The 19,644-nt window shown below is 39.8% G+C and overlaps 1 protein-coding gene and 3 long non-coding RNA genes across 12 annotated transcripts in view; 3 read left to right on the forward strand and 1 right to left on the reverse strand.

The window, feature by feature from the left end:
* The window catches only part of LOC309353843, a 36,608-nt gene that overhangs the window by 12,724 nt on the left and 4,240 nt on the right, over positions 1 to 19,644 (forward strand). The gene's annotated exons all lie outside the window — the stretch shown is intronic.
* Positions 3,550 to 19,644, reverse strand: part of PLCL2 (phospholipase C like 2) — a 129,559-nt gene continuing 113,464 nt past the window's right edge. For 8 of the 9 annotated variants that reach the window (XM_081883150.1, XM_081883149.1, XM_081883148.1 and 5 more), the window contains 3 exons: positions 13,330 to 13,405; positions 9,687 to 9,796; positions 3,801 to 4,843 (listed from right to left, as the gene is read on the reverse strand). In XM_081883150.1, coding sequence (XP_081739276.1) covers positions 4,664 to 4,843; positions 9,687 to 9,796; positions 13,330 to 13,405 — 366 coding nt within the window. In that variant the 3' untranslated portion in view covers positions 3,801 to 4,663. Of the gene's footprint in view, positions 3,750 to 3,800; positions 4,844 to 9,686; positions 9,797 to 13,329; positions 13,406 to 19,644 lie in introns of those variants that run through there. The other variant, XM_081883156.1, reaches the window with a different exon arrangement.
* On the forward strand, positions 9,804 to 13,328 carry LOC309353890. Its single transcript, XR_014162120.1, has 2 exons — positions 9,804 to 11,960; positions 12,304 to 13,328. It is a non-coding gene; the product is annotated as an uncharacterized lncRNA (long non-coding RNA).
* On the forward strand, positions 13,772 to 19,366 carry LOC309353889. Its single transcript, XR_014162119.1, has 2 exons — positions 13,772 to 16,063; positions 18,035 to 19,366. It is a non-coding gene; the product is annotated as an uncharacterized lncRNA (long non-coding RNA).

The raw sequence follows: 19,644 nt of genomic DNA on the forward strand, positions 1-19,644 counted from the left end.
AGGAAATCATTTACTAGCTTTGTGTTGTCCAAGTGACCACAAAAACAATAGGGTATCTTGTAGTTCTTTAAAAAGTTTCCAAGTAGTTCTATCTGAGGAGGGTGCAATGGCGTGCCAAATTATTATTATTAAATAGTATATAGGGGGATAATGATATTCAGCATTAGCCATACTCAGAGCAGACACCCTGGAATCAACAGAGTTACGTAATGTAAGTCCATTTATTTCAATGTGGCAGCTTGGAGTATGACAGATGTTGGATATTGCCCATAATTAAGAATTAATCCTAGTTTCCTTAAGAAGTATCTAGGCCTGTGTTTTGAACAGGGACAAATCTCAGCACTATGATTCATTACCATTCTATAAATGATGACCAGCACCATGGTTTTCAGCCAAATTGGAATTGCGTGCTGAAAAGCTCTGTCTTATACAGATTTATTTGGTCCATCTACATCAGTATTTTTTTTACAGAGATTGGCAATGGTTTTGGGCAGACCTCTTGATGCAGCCATACCTGGAAAAGCCAGGGGTTGAACCTGAGGTCTCCTACGTGCAAAGTATTGAGCTGAAGCCCCAAAATTCCATCCAGTTGTGAGCGCCTCATGCTATTTAGCCAAGTGAAAAGTGTTATCCATCATTTAGCAGTGGTATCCTGAGTCGGGCTCAACATGTTAAATTTTATTTGGCCAATACTGGTTTTTTTAGCTGCAAGAGCAAGTTTTGACTGACTTATCATAGAATGATTGTCATCATTAGGCTAAATAGCTCAGCACAACCGCTGAGGAGGATTTTGTTTTAACGTGATGTAACCTTTCCCAACCCAATATCCATTTGAAGTGTTTTAATTAAATAAATAAGCCTGTGTGAAGGAAAACGGGCACTTGCCTTTTAAAAACCATGTAAACGGGGTTTTAAGTGATTCAGCAGAAAGCTGTTGCTGAGGGCCACTATACTGATAGAAGTATTTGGTGTATTATACTCTTTGCAGAAATCAGGATACATTGGGCAGTGTTGCAAGAACAGCCCAAGGTAATTCAAATGTCTGTGCTTCACCATCAGATAACTTACATGGTTATATGATAGCATGCTGGTGTGGTTATCTCAGATCAGCTCTTACAGAGAGCCTTGTAATCATGTGATACCCGCTGGTGGAGACAAGTTTATCAAGTGAAACCCAGAGCGTGTCATAAGTACCACCTCACTTCATCAGAGAAAATTGGATTCCACTTTAATCGGATAGAGTATTGATAAGTGTTTCACTTCCAGTGTAAGGTTTTTTTTTAACTGCTTCAAAGTGGGGTGGGAGGAAGCTCCACATCTTTAACCCAGGGGGTATCAGGTTGACAGTTCAATAGCGGGAGCCATAGAAGTAAATTTGACTCATACAATGCTAGGACAACCTAGCCATTTTTGTCACTTTCATCATTGTCTGGAATATGAAATATATGAGCAGGTTCACATTGTCAAGTCACACCAACATTAAAAACAACAAACTGCACTTCCTGTTGAATTCCCTTTTCTACACGAATATTAATAGTTGCCAATGCATTGGGTCACCCTACGCAGCGTGGACATATGAAATAAACCCAGGCCAATGTATTGTGCAAGTTCCCATGTAACTGCAAATGCCCTTTAAGTTTTTGCAAAATAAACGGCTTCTAATATCATGCTCCCTGATCCAGCAAATTGCTCCAGGTGCAGCTGCTCCATTGTCCATCCCATAATGACAATGAATTGTTCCTTAAGTAACATTAAGAGCACTTCACAGCAAGCCCTGTCTTGAACAAGGGTTGCCAGCTGTCTTGTTTTCCACATGATATCTCACCTTGGAGACTCTATCTTCCTTCAAGCAAGAGCCAATTATTTGTCCCCTACACAGAGGCTTAAGGGACAAATCATGCTGCTGCCTGCACAACTTTGGGGGCTTTGGGGGGGCACTGTGAACAAGTCTTTGACATCGGTTGGAAATGTCCATCAGACATTTCTCCTTCATTTTTTTTCTCAGCTTATTAATAAGGCAGGTGCAGGGAGTCACTGGAATAAAATTGGAGCTCCTGTAACATTGGTCCTCATGCACATTGTGGCAGGTAAGAATGGTAGGATATGACATTAGTTTGGGTAACTAAACTTGACTGAAGGAGCCATGATTTGGTTTCTGGTTCTTGAGCAGAGAAGCCCCAATTCCCTGTTCTCAACCAAAAAGTTCTTCCTCCCTCTGCCATTCCTGTTTAGTCTTGTCCTGTCCTTGGTTGGTGCACCCAGTAGCATGCAATCAGCAAATGCCAATAGATGTGACCCTGTCATATTTCCATGGGCTCAGGCAGCTGAGCCAATGAGCCAAGTCACTAGCACAAACTGCAGAAAGATGTTGTGCCAGTTATGTTTTTGCTCTGGGAGGCAGTGCAGTGCAGAGGAAGGGACACCACAAATGGGATTGCAACATTAAAGGAAACCATTGCACTTTACTCTTGCTGTGCTTAAGTTTTAAGGAAGAGGTTTCTTTTCGTGAAGAAAACAAAGCCTGATGAGGCACAGGCAGGAAGCAGAACTTCCCGGTGATTTTAGGTGTGTTTTGACGGCTTGATATTGCACTGGTAGGCTTATCTATATCTTTAAAGGTGTTTGGAAGGCAACTGGAGGACAGCAACATGCAATGATAAGGCTGCTAGTTCACTGAGCAAGAAGGTATCGTCTATCCCAGCATAGTTTAAGATAAGCAGAACACAGATAGCCCTTCTTTAGTTCCACAACTTGATACCGTTTCATCCACTGGACTTGAAAGGGGTGGTAAATTTGCATGACCACAAGACTAACACAACTGTAGTCTTTGCTTAAGTGGCGACCCACAGTTCAGAGGCCAGAGGCCTATTTAAAAGCCATGCCTTACCCCCACCTCTCTCATGAAAGGGGAAGTGAGCTGTTCTGCTGGTTGTACCTCTTATTTGGCCACACCCAGGCTGTGCCCGTCTCCGCCCATTCAGCAGAGAACTAGCAAAGAAAAAGTGTCCAGGGGAAACCTCTCTTGGTGGCAACAAGATTGGTGAACCGATTCTGCAGATGCAAAGTTAATGCAATCTACTCTGTATAGCCTTTCACTGTAGGACTGCCTCTAGTATTGTCACTGGCTGATCCACTGTTCAGGTGGTAGTCCTGATTCAGTCCTTAATGCTTCAACCTACAACATTGCAGCTATTTAATACTTGAACCTAGGGCTTTTTTTCAGCTGGAACTCAGCGGAACTCAGTTCCGGCACCTCTCAGGTGGGCGCTATTGCCATGATAAAAGAACAGAACATTTCCCCAGAAAAATAGCACTGCTTGAACTGAAATCATTTGAGTAAGAAATCCTAACTGTGTTGCTTAAATGGTGTATCTTTTATTGAGAAGGCTTTGCTGGAAGGGAATGGTGTTTCTGAGGTGCACAGAACATTTTGGATCAATCTTGTCTTATCAGCTGAGCATGGTAAGCACTCACTTGATTATCTTGTCTCTAACAAAATCAGGGTTGACGCTGGCACTCAACAAAAAGACAATTTAAATCTCTTAAAAATGACTTCATTTGCTTCAAATTTATTGCACCTTGTGATGTCGTACCCCATTTTATTATTTTTAGCAGAAACATTAGGAGGCAGATCTTGGTTTGTATATTCAGCTTACAGTGAGTATGAAATTTCGAAAAACAAATCCATGTTAAAACCACATAATGGGAAGATTGATGGATCTGGAAGTTTAAAAAGGCTATTTAAAAACCTGAAACAAAACAAAAAATTGAACTTCAGTTTTAGGCCAATAACATGGGAATTGTATCATAAAACATTTTAATGTGAATTACTTCTTCACTTCCACAAAATGATAAAACTATGTACAGTATTTTGTTTGCAGTTTGGTCACTTTTACATTAGCTGTAGACATCTGCAGATGTTCTTAGGTGGAAATAGGTATATGCACCTTACTCAGGCATTTAATGGCTGACTGATTGCACATGTTCCTTCTATGCAACGGCTCTCCCACAGTGCACTGTGCCAGGAGTAAGCACTTTGTATTTACATTCCCCTTTTTATTTATGGCTCAACAACAAAAAAGAAACCCAAAAGAGTAGCACTTTCAAAGCTGAACACTGCCAAGTATCTTCGTCATAGAATTTTGCTTAATCTGTGCATTTGCTTACATTTTCAGCCCTGATTTTTAAGTTAGATGTGCAACAACAGGCCTAACACAACAAACTATTATAGAACTGCACTGCTCCTAAATCAAGGAATCACTGCACACCTAGATTTTCCCCAAAAATCAAGGCACTTTTCTGAGCAATGACAAAAGCTCCTTCCCTTGCCATTATGACGTATTTCCAGTCAGGAAAACCAATTTGTTTTTCTGTTATGACAATGATATTTTTCTGCACAAGATTATTGAATCATGACACCTTTTACACATATACAGAGTGTTTTAGCCAGCAATATTATTTCCATGTTAGAACAATTCAGTTGCCTCTGCACACAGAATCGCTATGTACATTCACAGTTTTCATGGATAGTAATTAGCTTCTCCAGTTGTGCTTTTAAAATTCCAGGATTTCCCCTCCCACTAGTAGTAAGTGCAAAGCAAAATGTCTTGTGCAGCTACAATGGTTGCAGAGTTATAAACTCCAAAATAATGAGAATGTTCTTTCATTCTCCATTTTCTTCACCCGCCTTTTCAGGTATAGCCTCCAGGCTTCGACGGGGCTTTGAACCCTCGGCTGTTTCTGATCCTGGCTTGTTCAGTCCACATGAAACAGTAGCATAGTGGATTTGCTTTAGGTTCTCCAGGGCTTTGTTCTTAGCATCTTTGAGAAGATCAGCCTGCCCCTGTTAAGAACAAAAGCAGTCACAACTATCAATAATGAGACCATTTTCTAGACTTGATTTATTGTGCCACAGCCTAGTTCATGAAGATGAAAACCAGATTACTTTGAGCTAAGACACACACACACACACACACACACACACACACACACTGGATTGAACTGCATTCAACTGGCTGGATGCATTTAAAAGACAATAATATTTCCCACCAAACAATTCTGGGCAAATAACTTTTGCTAAGAGTTTTATTGTTGTGGAAGGAATCCAAGAGCCATCAGGAGTTTATTATTCATTGTGATCCAGCAACTGCACTGCCTTTATACTGAGCTTCTTTGTAACATTCAGAGTTAGGAAGAGAGTGCCCAGGGATAGCAGCTACCTTTCAAAAAAGAAAGATGCATGTGTGTGCATGACCACAGGCTTCAGGTTATTTTCAGTTTCATTGGCCAGCACTCCAGGCGTAGGCAGGAGAGCCCTGTTCTGAACAGGAGTTCCAAAAAGTAAGTGGTTTTGGCATGGGCTGAATGGCTTATGGGGTAAAGAAAATGAGCATCTAGGAAGGGTTGGGTGATATAAACATCACATTTTTTCATTAGCAACTCCTTTGGAGCTGTTGGTGGGATGGCAGCATAGTCCTCTCGTAAGCGTAAGGAAAACTGCTTCTAGGACAATTCCCCCCGACTTTCTCTGGAGGGTGGAATGCTTTGCAGAGCAGAAAACCACAAGTCTGGCAAGGTTCCAGACCTTGAGGATAAGGCAGACACTGCATTCTTCTAAGAAAAGCAGCTTGGACCATCAAATCATGGTCTAAGAATACAGAGCATATCTTCTATAACTGGGAAAGACACCACTAGCTGAATAATAAAACAGAAAGACCAAAACCCCTATGAACATTCATATGGCAATGTTGAGTTTTTTCCTGTAGGGAAGAACATCTATTCATTGGACTCTGGCTTTAGTGGCATTCTTTAATCTGTCAAAACAAAACTGGTATCCTTTTAAAATTCCCATGAAAAAGGAAACAAAGAAAGATATATGAAACATTATATGGCAGAGCAGATGAATCATATGTACGTTATCACAAATGTTTCTATGAACTTCAGCACATAATCATTTATTTAGTTCATGTTGTTTTCACTTTGGTTTGTTTAAATCTAAGCTAATCTAGGCTGACTCTTGCTAAAATAAACCGAGTGAATTAAATGCTGGGTGCAATTTTCAGAGCGCTTAGAATCCAACTGCAGCCCAACTGAAGCAGTTTTCAGCTGCCTTGTCTGCTTATCTGTTACTTGTAAATAAAGTGAGCTATAACTGACAGAAAATTCAGAAGCTGCTAGCAACTGCAGAGGAATCTCAAGCAAAACTCAACACTTGGAAATTTTTCTCTGCAAAAAGGGCATAGCCACATCCATCAAAACTCCAAAATAAGTCTTTGATCACAAATGTAAAGCAAATTATTTAAGAAGCTTAAGGCTGATACATGGCTTCCAGAGAACAGTTGCTACTGAGTGAGCTCCGAGGCCTGTTCCTAAAGGTGAGCAAGTTAATTTTAATGGGAAATGATTTAATAACACTTTCCACAAATGGCATATTCACTGCCCCATAAGGGCACTGTGATCGGCTAATGAAATCTGGCTAGTTTCTTCAAGGCTGATGATTATTGGCTTGTGGTAACATAGAGCAGACTCTTTTACTGGTAACACCAGTGCTTGTGGAAGACTCTCCCTACTGAAATACAAAAGTCCCTAAAAATGTTGACATTTCGCCAGCTCCCTAAAAATGTGCTTGTTTAGGCAAACATTTCCCTGAATTGAACTTGTGGTTTGTTTTTAAACTGTTTTAATTGTTCATTTGCTTTACGTACATTTTAATTAAGGATGTTTTAACATCATTGTGTATTTTAATTATGGCCTGATATTATAGTTGTAAATGACTTATATGCCAAAATGGCTTCCAAGAGGTAAATTGACAAATAAAATGTTGCTTTCTGAAATATTACTAGTAAATGAATTGTTTCATAGGGTCCTGTTTGCTAGTTTTTGTATCTTAGGAGAGCAAACAGCAAGATAGTTTTCTTAAAATGACTTGTTCACTTTGTTCATCCCTCCCTCCACAGATGATTCGTAAGTGCAGCGCTAGAGACCAGGAAAGATGGGCTGCTTTGCTGAGATGTGTGGGAGGGAATTAAGATGAGGTTTACAGTTTGTATGTTGGATGTGTTTCTACAATAGAATTCTATGACAAGTTAGTGAGTGGGAAGAATGAAGCTGAGAGGAGGTGAAATGAAACTGTATTTTTGAAAAACTGAAAGAAAGCTTTCAAAAGTGTGTGAGAGAGAGAGAGTGCCATGAAATGTGATGTCGTTAAAATAGATTCCAGAGTTTAGTGCAGGGATGAGGTATTCGGTGGGCAAATGGGACCTTTATCTGTTTGGGGAAGAAAGACAGGGAATGAATTACAGGCAGGCAGCTGCACTAACTTTGCCACTTTTTCCATTTTGCTGAATGGAAAACATTGCTGAGAACAAATGGAAACAACTCTGCATTTTAATTGTATACTTCCATATGAAAAAAGGCTTTGTTTATTATATGATTTTAAATTCATGCAAAATGTAAAGCAAAAATGTTAAGATGGAGTTAAGCCTAGAGAAGTGTGAAGCAAGCATATGCCTAAAAAAGAAAAGATGTTAATACTTTCCCTCCTGTGTACCTCATTAAGTACCATTGATACTTTTCAAAAGAGCGGCAAAGTATTTAATTTTCTCTTCCTAACTGCATTAATGTTAATTCAGCTGCTTCCTTTCAAAGAAGTAAACAGATTTCTAATAGCTTCATGGAGCCTCTTTAGAGCCCTAGCCACTTCACATAAAAATCGGTTTTAATGATGCCAAGTTTATAGTCTGACAACGGGGGATTCTGATATCACTAGGATGTTTTTTAAAAAGAAAACATCGAAACAGGAACACCGACAAAATTGGCAAATGTTCTTTTAAATAACTGTTTTAACGAAACAAAAAGTGCAATGATCTTTGATGTCTATCATTTTCCCCATCTCAAATATGGCCATGCAAAGGTCTAAATCAACTAGTAAACCACCATGCTTATTCAAGGGGGTGCATCATAATCAGTATGTTTAATCGCGTCTTGAGGTTACTGAGGTGTGGATATAGCAATGAGAGGTTCAACCATGAAGCTTATGGTCATGGCCATAATGGCCTCCAAGTGTAATTTACTTCACATCGCAGTTGAGGACCTCATTTTATTTGCACAAGTTCCATGTGTCAAAGGGCAGGGTCTAAATATGACACAACGTATATCCCCCGGACCATTTATTCCATGTGCCAGTGGCCCTTATTTTACACATGTGATCTTTTACAGGGAAGTAGTGGCCTTTGTGCACAAGGCAGCTGAAGAGGTTTAAGAGGAGGTTGCCCCCTGAATGCAAAGGAGACTTCAGGAATTGCTTGCTCAGAAAATCCTGAAGATTATCTGTACCTCTTCATCCTTGCAGATTAGTGCTACTTCACAAGTGCACCTGACACCTAGGAGCCCCTGTTCCCAATAGGGCCTCTGCCCACACTTATTTTCACTGCATTGCATTCATTTCATCACTTTTCCATAATCTCCAGCTAAGAAGGTCAGTTAAACACATCAATAATCAGTTAGGTCAGTTAAAACACATCAATAATAATAATATAATAAATTTTATTTATATCCCACCTCCCTGGCCAGAGCCGGGCTCAGGGTGGCAACACCAGTAAAATTACAATAAAAATATAATGGGGGGGGGGCAATTTAAAATGCAGCCTCATTTTAAAAGTAGCCCATAGATCAAAACCATAAGAGGAGGGAACCATAAGGGTCAGACTGCGTCTAAACCAAAGGCCAGGCAGAACTGCTCTGTCTTGCAGGCCCTGCGGAAAGATGTCATGTCCCGCAAGGCCCTAGTCTCTTGTGACAGAGCATTCCACCAAGTCGGGGCCAGTACTGAAAAGGCCCTGGCCCTAGTTGAGACCAATCTAACCACCTTGAGACTTGGGACCTCCAAAGTGTTGTCATTTGTGAACCTTAAGGTCCTCCGCGGGGCATACCAAGAGAGGCGGTACATGGGTCCTAGGCTGCATAGGGCTTTAAATGTCAAAACCAGCACCCTAAACCTGACCCTGTACTCCACCAGGAGCCAGTGCAGGTGGTAAAGCACTGGATGAATGTGATCCAGCAGCAAGGACATTGTAAGGAGCTTTGTCGCAGCATTCTGTACCTGCTGGAGTTTCTGAGTCAGCTTCAAGGGCAGCCCTGCGTAGAGCAAGTTACAATAATCAAGCCTAGATGTGACCGTCGCATGGATCACTGTGGCCAGATCAGAGCAAGAAAGGTAAGGACCAACTGCTTAATACGGCAGAGATGGAAAATGCCACCTTTGTGAAAGACCTCAGTTTGAGACCCTGGAGAGTTGCTGCCTGTCACAGAATCTGTTGCTGTTGGCCTCCAACTCCTGTCTGCCCCAGATATCAAGGCCAGTGATGACGGGATGATGGGAGCTGGTAGTCCAGCAACATCTGGAGAACCAGATGTTCTCCACCCTTCATCATCTGTGCAGTTTTTATTCCTATGTCTTTGATAGCTAAAACTAGACAAGTATTCCAGCTGCATCTAACTAATAAAGGGTGATGCTACTGTTCATATCCAAGGCACAAATGTTTCTGTAAATACAACAAAAGGACGGCATTTCCATTTTAAGTATAATCAAACTTTGTATTCAGTAGAACTTGGTATATATAGTGTAATCATATGGTCTAAGCATGGTGGTTTATGTTTCAAAAAGTATTCAACTTAAAAAGACATACCTTTAGGATTGTAATATTCCATGTAAAGCTCTCCACTGCTTTTTGTAGCTTTCTCTCCTTTAAACCTTCCTTGGCTCCTATACTTTGTAAATTCTCATGGAACTCCATCGCTGGGGGAAGGAAAAACAAAACAAAAGTGATCTAAGAGAATATAAAGAAAATGAAGCGATACCTTATACAATAAACCTCTGCCAACTATATATTAAGTCATGTAGGATTTGCTGCAGCACAATTATTAATTTGCTCTAAATTAATGTGAGAGAGCACACAAAATAACAGGGATCACAGCTGAGTATAATCTCATTTTCACAAGGGTCTAGGGAGGTTCACCTGGTGCTGCCTCTCTTCATCAGTGCCTCTGCTAAGCAATACAACATGATAGTGCATTAACTATTTTTGCATTAATACATACTGGATCTGATACGCTTGGTTTCTACCAACTAAACAAGGTGTCAGTTAATGATGACAGCTCATTAATTCTGAAACACAGTGACTTACAAATCATCTTTGCAATTTCAAAAGAGGAAAGCAAAAAAAGAAAGGGCAATCTCAGGGCCCTTATAGATGAATAAAATATTTTCCCCTTTAGAACTGTATTCTTGAAAGTTTCAATGCAGTGTCTAGAAAGGTTCTAAAAGGCAAAATAGGCAAATGGCATGAATGATAAATTGCCTCAGGAAACACACTAGAAGGCTGCCATCTGGCTAAAGAGTATTACTGCTAGAATGAATACTGTTGATAAAATGGCATATATGAAAAAGAAATGAAGTCTTAATAAGAAGAGTATCTCTCTGATGCAAAGAAACAGAATAACAGCTCTATGCAGATGGCTTTACCTGGTTGATGAGCTGAGGATACCACTTTAAGACACTGAGAAATCACTATGTATGAAAGTATTAACTTGTCAGGGAAATGACTAGGCTACAATTGTTCTACCTGACTTTCTAGTTTTTTTTATGTGGAATTACTTTGTATGAAAGAGGATTCACTCATGTGAACCTCCATCTGAAGTCTGAGGTGGGACAACACAAACGCACATACCCCTAGAGCAAAGATAAAACTATTGTACATTTTACCTTAAAAAGTTAGTAGAGATCTATGTAGACTCATGCATCTGCATAGACCAAGATACACAGAAGGATTTTTAATCCTAAACACAGCCCATGGGAAAATTCCACCGCAAACAAGGCTACACCCCCATGTGTTTGTGAGACTAAAAATGCAAGTCAAGGTTGTTGCTTCCTGAAAGAATTTGCAAAATCAGGATGCTATGTCAAAAATATTCATCTACCTTTCTCTTTACTCCTTCGTAAAAGACGACTTGGTCATAATTAAATGCAGTGCAAAAAAATATCCAGCAACAAATTTTTTTTGCACAAAACAAACATAAGGAAAACTAAACACTGGAGGTTTATCAGCCAGACCAAGGTTACTTATTAATACAAATATTTGATAGGTTAATATTGAACCATATACAGTGGCTTGCTAAATCAGAACCTGAGCCATGGAGCAAGTCAGACTTCACACGTACACCCAGTTCAACAATTGCATCCACCACTTCCCCAACGCAACTTCAGCACTGAAGGGTTTTGTGCACTGTGGGGCTCCATGCCGTAACTACTTGAATCAACAGTTTGCCACATGTCTTACTGAAAATGCCTGGGCATGGAAACAGTCTACATTGTTAGTAGGATCAGACATCCTTTCTATTGCCCATTTATGATGATTGCACATGCAAAAATTTGGCTTCACCTCCAATCTGTGCACATCCCATAACATCCTGGTGGAATCCTGTAACTTTTTATACCACAAACAATAGCTCAGTCAGTCTTAATCTCAGAGTTTTGAGCCCCGCATTGGGTAAAAGCTTCTGCATCACAGGGAGTTGGACTAGATGACTCTCATGGTCCCTTCCAACTCTCTGAATCACATTTATTTTTGTTGTACTTTTGTTAACAAAAGTTATAATCCCTCTTGGGAAAGCATTGCAAAACAAACTAATACAAGACTAATGCACTAGAACATGTTGCAGAAACATTGTAAATCACAGCCGTCATCTGAAGCAGTCCCTAGGAGCTTCAGTGTATAAGGACCACAACATTATCCACACTGACACAAAGAAATGGTTCCCATGAAGGCAGAACAACACCTCCAAAATGCATGTGCTAATCAGACTGCTTAGTTGGGATAATAAGTAATTCCACGGATACTTTTAGCAGTGCAATCCTGTGCCTGCCTACTCTGTCTGCTAAGTTCAATGGGTTCCTACTCAGAGTAAAGGTAAAGGTAAAGGGACCCCTGATCATTAGGTCCAGTCGTGACCGACTCTGGGGTTGCGGCACTCATCTCGCTTTATTGGCCAAGGGAGCCGGTGTACAGCTTCCGGGTCATGTGGCCAGCATGACTAAGCCGCTTCTGGTGAACCAGAGCAGCACACGGAAACGCCGTTTAACTTCCCACTGGAGTGGTACCTATTTATCTTCTTGAACTTGATGTGCTTTCGAACTGCTAGGTTGGCAGGAGCAGGGACCAAGCAACGGGAGCTCACCACGTTGCGGGGATTCGAACCGCTGACCTTCTGATCGGCAAGTCCTAGGCTCTGTGGTTTAACCCACAGCGCCACCCACGTCCCTTAATGAACCCAGTTCATGTCCCCTAACCTCAAAGGACCCACTCTGAGTAGGACTAGTACTGAATACCACCCTATATGCTTACTGACAGGTAAAGGGTTAAAGATTACAACCTTCCTAGACAATTCATCAGGCAGGAAGACAGAATTCTAACTAAAAAGCTCTTTATGCCATTTAGACCAACAAAAACATCTTTATGTTTTCTTTGTGATAAATGCAATGGTATCAATTGCACATTTATTTCCAGCATTTGATCATTAAATCTTCATCTGTTCCACTCAACTGCAAAAAAATGCATTCCTATCTGGTCCTAAAAAATGTAATTACACCTGCAAGACATGTATTACTTTCTGCTTTACAAACAAAACAAAACAAAATAGGTAGAAATTAAATGACCTATAATGTGAGATCCTCTGGCTCGCAACTGTATATACATTGCTTCCAAATGGCATAAATCCATCCTTAGAGAAATCCTGCCAACACACTATATTTTCACTATTTCATTGTCAAATAAAAGGTGGAAATAATTGAGACAGGGAAGCTGTATACTATGTATTATAAATATTTTATGTGATTTTAAATGCTATTAAACTTCCCTGTCAGGTGGAAGCTGCTCATTTAATTCTTGTTCCAGTTAACGCTTTTAAATTTTGGCATTGGCAGACTGAGGCAAATCTTGATTCTTTTCCGAGTTAAGGCTAATGTGAGACCTTCGGCAAATCACTTGCCAAAACGTTTCACTCAGCCAAAAAGCAAGTTTTTTACTCATTGTAAATTGAAATGAAAAATGAAAGAATAGAATAATCAGCTGCAATGTTCCATGTATCAAAGAAACATAACTCTCACATAGCTCCTAAAATCTTTAACACAAAAACCCAAAAGTAAGTAACTGAAATTCGTCTGTTGAATCATGTTGGTTATATAATACATTGATGTGTGACTATTTTTACACTTTTAGTAGAATATGTTAACCCACTGCAGAATACTGAATAAAAATAGAGTTGTGTCCTTACCTGCTTTTTGGCACTGGGCTATTTTTTCATATACGTTATCTGCATTTTCTATCAGAGTCTTGATAGTTTGAATCATCTGTAACAAGAGAATAACTTGAGCAATGAGAAAATGAGCAATGAAAACTAGAAGTCAGAGCACTGGCGAATGCAGACTCACAGCCTGCATAAACTGGCCATTTCTCAGGCAGAACGTATTTCCCTACCCGAGCTCTTTTCTTAATTGAGGTTGCTAGAGATTAAAACGGGACAATTGTGGCCTTCCACTTGCAAAGGATAAACTCTGCTACAGAGCTGTGGCTCCTCTCTAAACTTTGTATTGTAACATTCTCAGATTACGGTGGTACCTCGGGTTAAGTACTTAATTCGTTCTGGAGGTCTGTTCTTAACCTGAAACTGTTCTTAACCTGAAGAACCACTTTAGCTAATGGGGCCTCCCGCTGCTGCTATGCCACCGCAGTGCGATTTCTGTTCTAATCCTGAAGCAAAGTTCTTAACCCGAGGTACTATATCTGGGTTCGCAGAGTCTGTAACCTGAAGCGTATGTAACCCGAGGTACCACTGTACTACATTGCTGGTGATACTACCAGAGGCGCCAGGTTCTGTCCAGCCTATGAGCAACACAGGCCATGAGGCCCGCTGCCACCCCCGTGAGGCCTGGTGTTGCAAGGCCCAAACCCTCAAGATTGGGGTGGGGCCCTCAGTCCCATCCCCGCAGACTTGCGGAGCTGAAGACACCTCAGCCCTATGGAGCTGGAGCCTATGGACACTACTGCATTACTTTTTTAAAAAGCTATTTATTTAGATTTATACCCCACTTTTCTCAGAGACTCAAAGTACCGTATTTTTCGCTTTTCCCCTCCTAAAAAGTAAGGGGAAATGTGTGTGCATCTTATGGAGTTAATGCAGGCAGGAGGCTCTGCTCAGCGCTCCCTTTAAAGAGCCGCATACACGCTCCATGCGCTCTTTAAAGGGAGCAGAGCTCTTGGGGTAGCCTTCATCCCGCTGCCCAGAAGAGGCTGTGCACGGCTATCCCAGAAACCAGATCCCTCTTGCTGTTCTGGTTTCTGGGAGTCAGAATATATATTTTTTCTTGTTTTCCTCCTCCAAAAACTAGGTGCGTCTTACAGAGCGAAAAATATGGTACCTTTGAAAAATTCACATATGTTCTAGTAATTCGATCATATACAAATGTACAAGATTCTATAATAATTGCCTCCCTGAGGAAAACATATTCACAGGGCTGTTATTTGTACTCACTCATTTATTTGCTAATATGCCAAGTCATCCTTCTTTACTAACAGGCATTTCAAAGTGTCAGAATTTGCCATGTTAATTGTGAGTGAGTGTTTGTGGATTCTACAGATTTAGAGGTGTAGTTATGCAATAAAATGCATAGGTTGCTCCTTTTAGAATACAGTGCTTCCATGAGAACACGCTGTATATATGTTTCAAGCCACAAATCCCAGGAGCAATGCTCAACATTGATTTCATGCCTAGAGTTTAAAATGGCCCAGTTTGGATACATAAGAGTCCACAATGCTGCATCTTGCCAAGTATTGCTTGTCGGAACAAAATGCAGTCAAACAGGGCCTGAGATCTGTGAAATATTTCCTCACATATCCACTGCCTAGCAAACAGCAAGGCGGCCAGGGAAATGTCACTACCATGGCACTACACTGATGAGTTGAAACAGTTTTCACTAAAGAAGGGAACTGCCACAACACTGCAGAAACATCTCCAAGCCAGGTGAGGTCAACTTCGTAGTGTTTCATAGTCTCCATACTCCCCAAAATAGCCCAGTCTCAATTTCTCTCTTATAAACAAGGGGCAAAAGATCATACAACCCATATATTTTATAAATAATGCACAGAAAGGCAAATTATCTTTAAATTATTTTAAGACTCCTCAAGAAACATTTAATGAAGGCAGTAACATCAAATTAGCAGGTGGAGAATTGTACCATGTCCTGTATTGTATATCCTGTGCCCACCAACTGATTTAAAAATTTGGTTCATAAAGCCACAAGTTTAATGATGAAGGGCTTTGAAATACTTTCAGTAAACCCATTACATCAGATTCAATACAGCAATAAGTCTTCAATATATAGCAATAAGCAATACCTTATAGCAATATCTTCAGCTGGTTGTCAAGTTAAAGTGATCCATCTCCAAAATACAGAAAATCCAATAGCAAAAAGAAATCCTTTGTAATCCTCTTTTTGTTTTCAGATTATCATTTACTCATTATTTCAGTGTCTCACTTTCAGGGTTATTGGAGCACATTCAAAAACCTGTTTTTCATTACCTCCCCTCAGTGGAGTTAATTTACTTTAGCTTTATTCTGGTTTGTTGCCTTCTTCTGTCATGGTGTATTTTCCTACTTCACCCTGAAACTACACTCCTCCAGACCAAATTGTCCAATTGGCCCAATCAAATAATGACTAAATAAGCCAGGATATGTACCCACATGAAGCCCCTTTGCTCCTCCTTTGGGGAAAGTGCAGAAACAAGACACGGAGCTGCAGTTAACCATAGTTTCCTGTGAGCTGGAAACTGTGGTTAGTAGCTTCCAAATGAGCCAGGATTTAAACCATGGTAGAATTCCATTGCAAGGTATATATGACTGTGGAAAGGAGCCTAAGAAGATCCAACCATAAACAATTCCAATGAGAAAGCGAAATGGGACACATTTTAAAATGTGATAGCACAAAAAACTTTTAGTGGCAATATAGTTGGTGGAAGGGATACAGGTCGGAGCGAAACAATATAAACTTAAAGCGTTTGCAGATGACTTAGTTCTGACATTACAGGAGCCAGAATCTAGTACGAAAAGAGTACTACAACTAATCCAAGATTTTGGTCGGGATTTAAACTAAATAAGCAAAAAACTAAGGTGTTGGGAAAAAACTTGACAGATATTGAGTCGGAACGGTTTCAGAGAGAGACAGAGTTAACTGTGGTTAAGAAAGTTAAATACCTAGGGGTAAACATAACAGCAAAGAATCTGAGTCTGTTCAAAGATAATTATGAAAAATGTTGGTCTGAAATTAAGAGAGACTTGGATAGCTGGTCAAAATTGAAACTCTCATTGTTAGGTCGAATAGCTGCTATTAAGATGAATGTATTGCCAAAAATGTTGTTTTTGTTTCAGACATTGCAGATTGTAGATAAAACGGAGTGCTTCCGGAAGTGGCAGAAAGATATCTCCAAATTTGTCTGGCAGGGCAAAAAGCCCAGAATTAAGCTTAAGATATTAACGGACGCAAAAGAAAGAGGGGGCTTTGCCCTGCCAGACTTAAAGTTGTACTATGAAGCCGCAGCTTTCTGCTGGCTAAAAGACTGGCTACTTCTGGAAGACACGGACGTGCTGGATTTGGAAGGTTTTAACAATGCATTTGGATGGCATGCATATTTATGGTACGATAAGGTTAAGATTAACAAGGTCTTTAAGAACCATATTGTCAGAAAAGCAATATTTAATGTCTGGACAAGATACAAAGACTTATTAGAGAACAAAACACCGAGGTGGCTGTCACCTTTGGAGGCTAAGGCCCGAAAAAGACCCAATATGGAGGCCAATTGGCCAAAATATTGGGAAATACTAGAAAGGGATGGAGACAATTGGAAACTGCAGAGTTTAGAGAAAATGAAAGATAAAGTGCGAGACTGGTTACACTATGCTCAGATTAAAGAAGTGTTTAAGATTGATAAAAAGTTAGGATTCCAGGTGGAGAAATCGAAACTGGAAACAGAACTGTTAGAACCTAAGACCAAGGTACTTTCAAAAATGTATAACTTGCTGCTGAAATGGAACACACAAGACGAATTGGTTAAATCGGCTATGATAAAGTGGGCCCAGGATATTGGGCACAACATTATGTTTGAGGACTGGGAAAGGTTATGGACCACCGGGCTGAACTTCACAGCATGTAATGCTCTGAAGGAAAATGTAATGAAAATGATATATAGATGGTACATGACCCCAGTGAAATTGGCTAAAATACACCATTCGTCTGATAACAAATGTTGGAAATGTAAGGAAAATGAAGGAACATTCTTTCACCTCTGGTGGACCTGCCCTAAAGTGAAGGCCTTCTGGGAAATGATATATAATGAGTTAAAAAAGGTATTTAAGTATACCTTCACCAAGAAACCAGAGGCCTTCCTTCTGGGCATGGTCGGCCAGAACGTGTTAAAGAAGGACAGAACATTTTTTATGTATGCTACAACGGCGGCAAGGATACTTATTGCTAAGAGCTGGAAAACTCAAGATCTACCCACACTGGAAGAATGGCAGATGCAGCTGATGGACTATATGCAACTAGCTGAGATGACTGGCAGAATCCGCGACCTGGGAGAGGAGAGGGTTGAAGAAGACTGGAAGAAATTTAAGATTTATTTACAAAAGTACTGTAATTTGGTTGAATCCTAACAAGGAAGCCAGAGCAGAAATAACTGTCTACCATTAAATTATAATTTTTTATTTGAGCTTAATCTAAATACTGCACTTAAGATCATAAACAAGATGATAATTTGCTTGGAAAAATTCATTTTTAATGATGAAGTGGAAGCGGGAGACGTGAGGGAGTCCACAATAGAATGAAAGGATGTTATGAAACCTATTCTGTTTGTTAAATATGTATCTGTAAAAAATCTTAATAAAAATTTTTATAAAAAAAAAAAAACTTTTAGTGGCAATATAATAGCAATTAAGACACAAGCTTAGTAAGGAGGGTTTGGGGTTTTTTAAGGGACATGCAAAAGAAGTTAAAACAAAAGACAGGTCACTAAGGATGAATACAAAATTGTTTAGTTCAGTCTTGTAGGGCAAAAGCTACTTGCTTTAGGGTTTGATTTTACTTTAGGAATTTCTTTCACCCAATACACTGTTATACTAAAAGTTGAATTAGCAAAGTAGGTCACATTAAGTGGTTGAATCTGACAAGTAAAAGCAACTTTTAAATAGTGCTAACCTAACACTCAGTATTGATATAAGAAACAGTTATCCAGCCTTTTCTTAGTGTCTATCAGGTCTTTTTTATCACTCTTTGTCCTTTAGAATTCTTTTGTCATTAGAAATACAGGGTTTATTTATTTCCATTATTCATAGAACTGGGATAAGAACTCAAAATAAAGAGAACTCGGTGACTGCGAGTCCTTGAGTTCCCCCTGATACTTCTTGGGTGGTGTATACATGGAGCTGCATTTCAAATGTTACCCCAAACATTAACATTTTGAGAAAATACGCAATCCATACTCTTGTGGAAATATGGGCACAGCCTTTCTGAAATACATTAACTGGCTTGGAGTCACATCTAGGTATGAGAGCTTCATCAGGACCTGGGAATTAGGCAGCTCAAGTAAGAATTTGTCCATCGGGAACTTAGATGGATAGTTAGGCATGAGCAGTTATGCAACTTTATTAAGAGAGGTAATATGAAGGTAATCCTTTAACCTCTATCCTAATGACAAGATTGCAGAACTAGAAATTATGTACAGATTTGCAATGTCTCAAGAAGTTAAGAACATCTTAAGTATTAACCGGGCCTTTATCAAATTGTGATGGTTCCAGCACATCCAGTAAGGGAATTACACTAACCCATCAAACAAGGCAATGATTTAACTATGGAGAGAAGATTTAAAATATCAGATAGTGACACTTGTCAGATCACTTGAAAACAGATACTAATTAAGCTCTTACATGGCGGTTTGTAGTCCAACAACATCTGAAGAGCCGCAAGTTACCTGCTCTCGTTATAGATCAATATATGAGTGTGTCGAAACGACTGCAATATTCTTGGTTTGTTCAACATTTTACAGAGTCGTAGGGCTTCATTTCTGACTCTCCAATCTAACCTAATCTCAAGATTTGTCAGTAGCCTTCATTAAATGCTTTTCCAGAGCAGCAGGCTCACAAGTTGTTACTACAGAAATAGTACTACCTGGGAGAAGGCCACTGATATTATACCTACCGCTCTGGCAAATGTGTAGCATTTCATAACCTCTATAATTATGTTGGCAATAACACATAGCATGTATTAAACAAACTTAATAGCTATTGCCTATCAAAATGTTTTCTGAAACTTTACTTTCTTCATATACCTTATAATTTCAATGATAACAACTTCTGGGATTGGTGAAGTACAGACCTTCACTTAAGAGGAGCTTTTTACGTCAACCTCTGTGACAGCACATAGGGAAAAGAACTTGCAAACAAGACGGCAATCAATAGTAACCTCATTACTGACCAGCTGTGGTTAGGCTCAGGCAATCAAAGTCGATTTATAATGAAGTGTAATTGATCTTTCTACTGCTT

Source organism: Podarcis melisellensis (assembly GCF_964234715.1).
Source record: "Podarcis melisellensis genome assembly, chromosome: 12".
NCBI classification, from domain to species: domain Eukaryota; kingdom Metazoa; phylum Chordata; class Lepidosauria; order Squamata; family Lacertidae; genus Podarcis; species Podarcis melisellensis.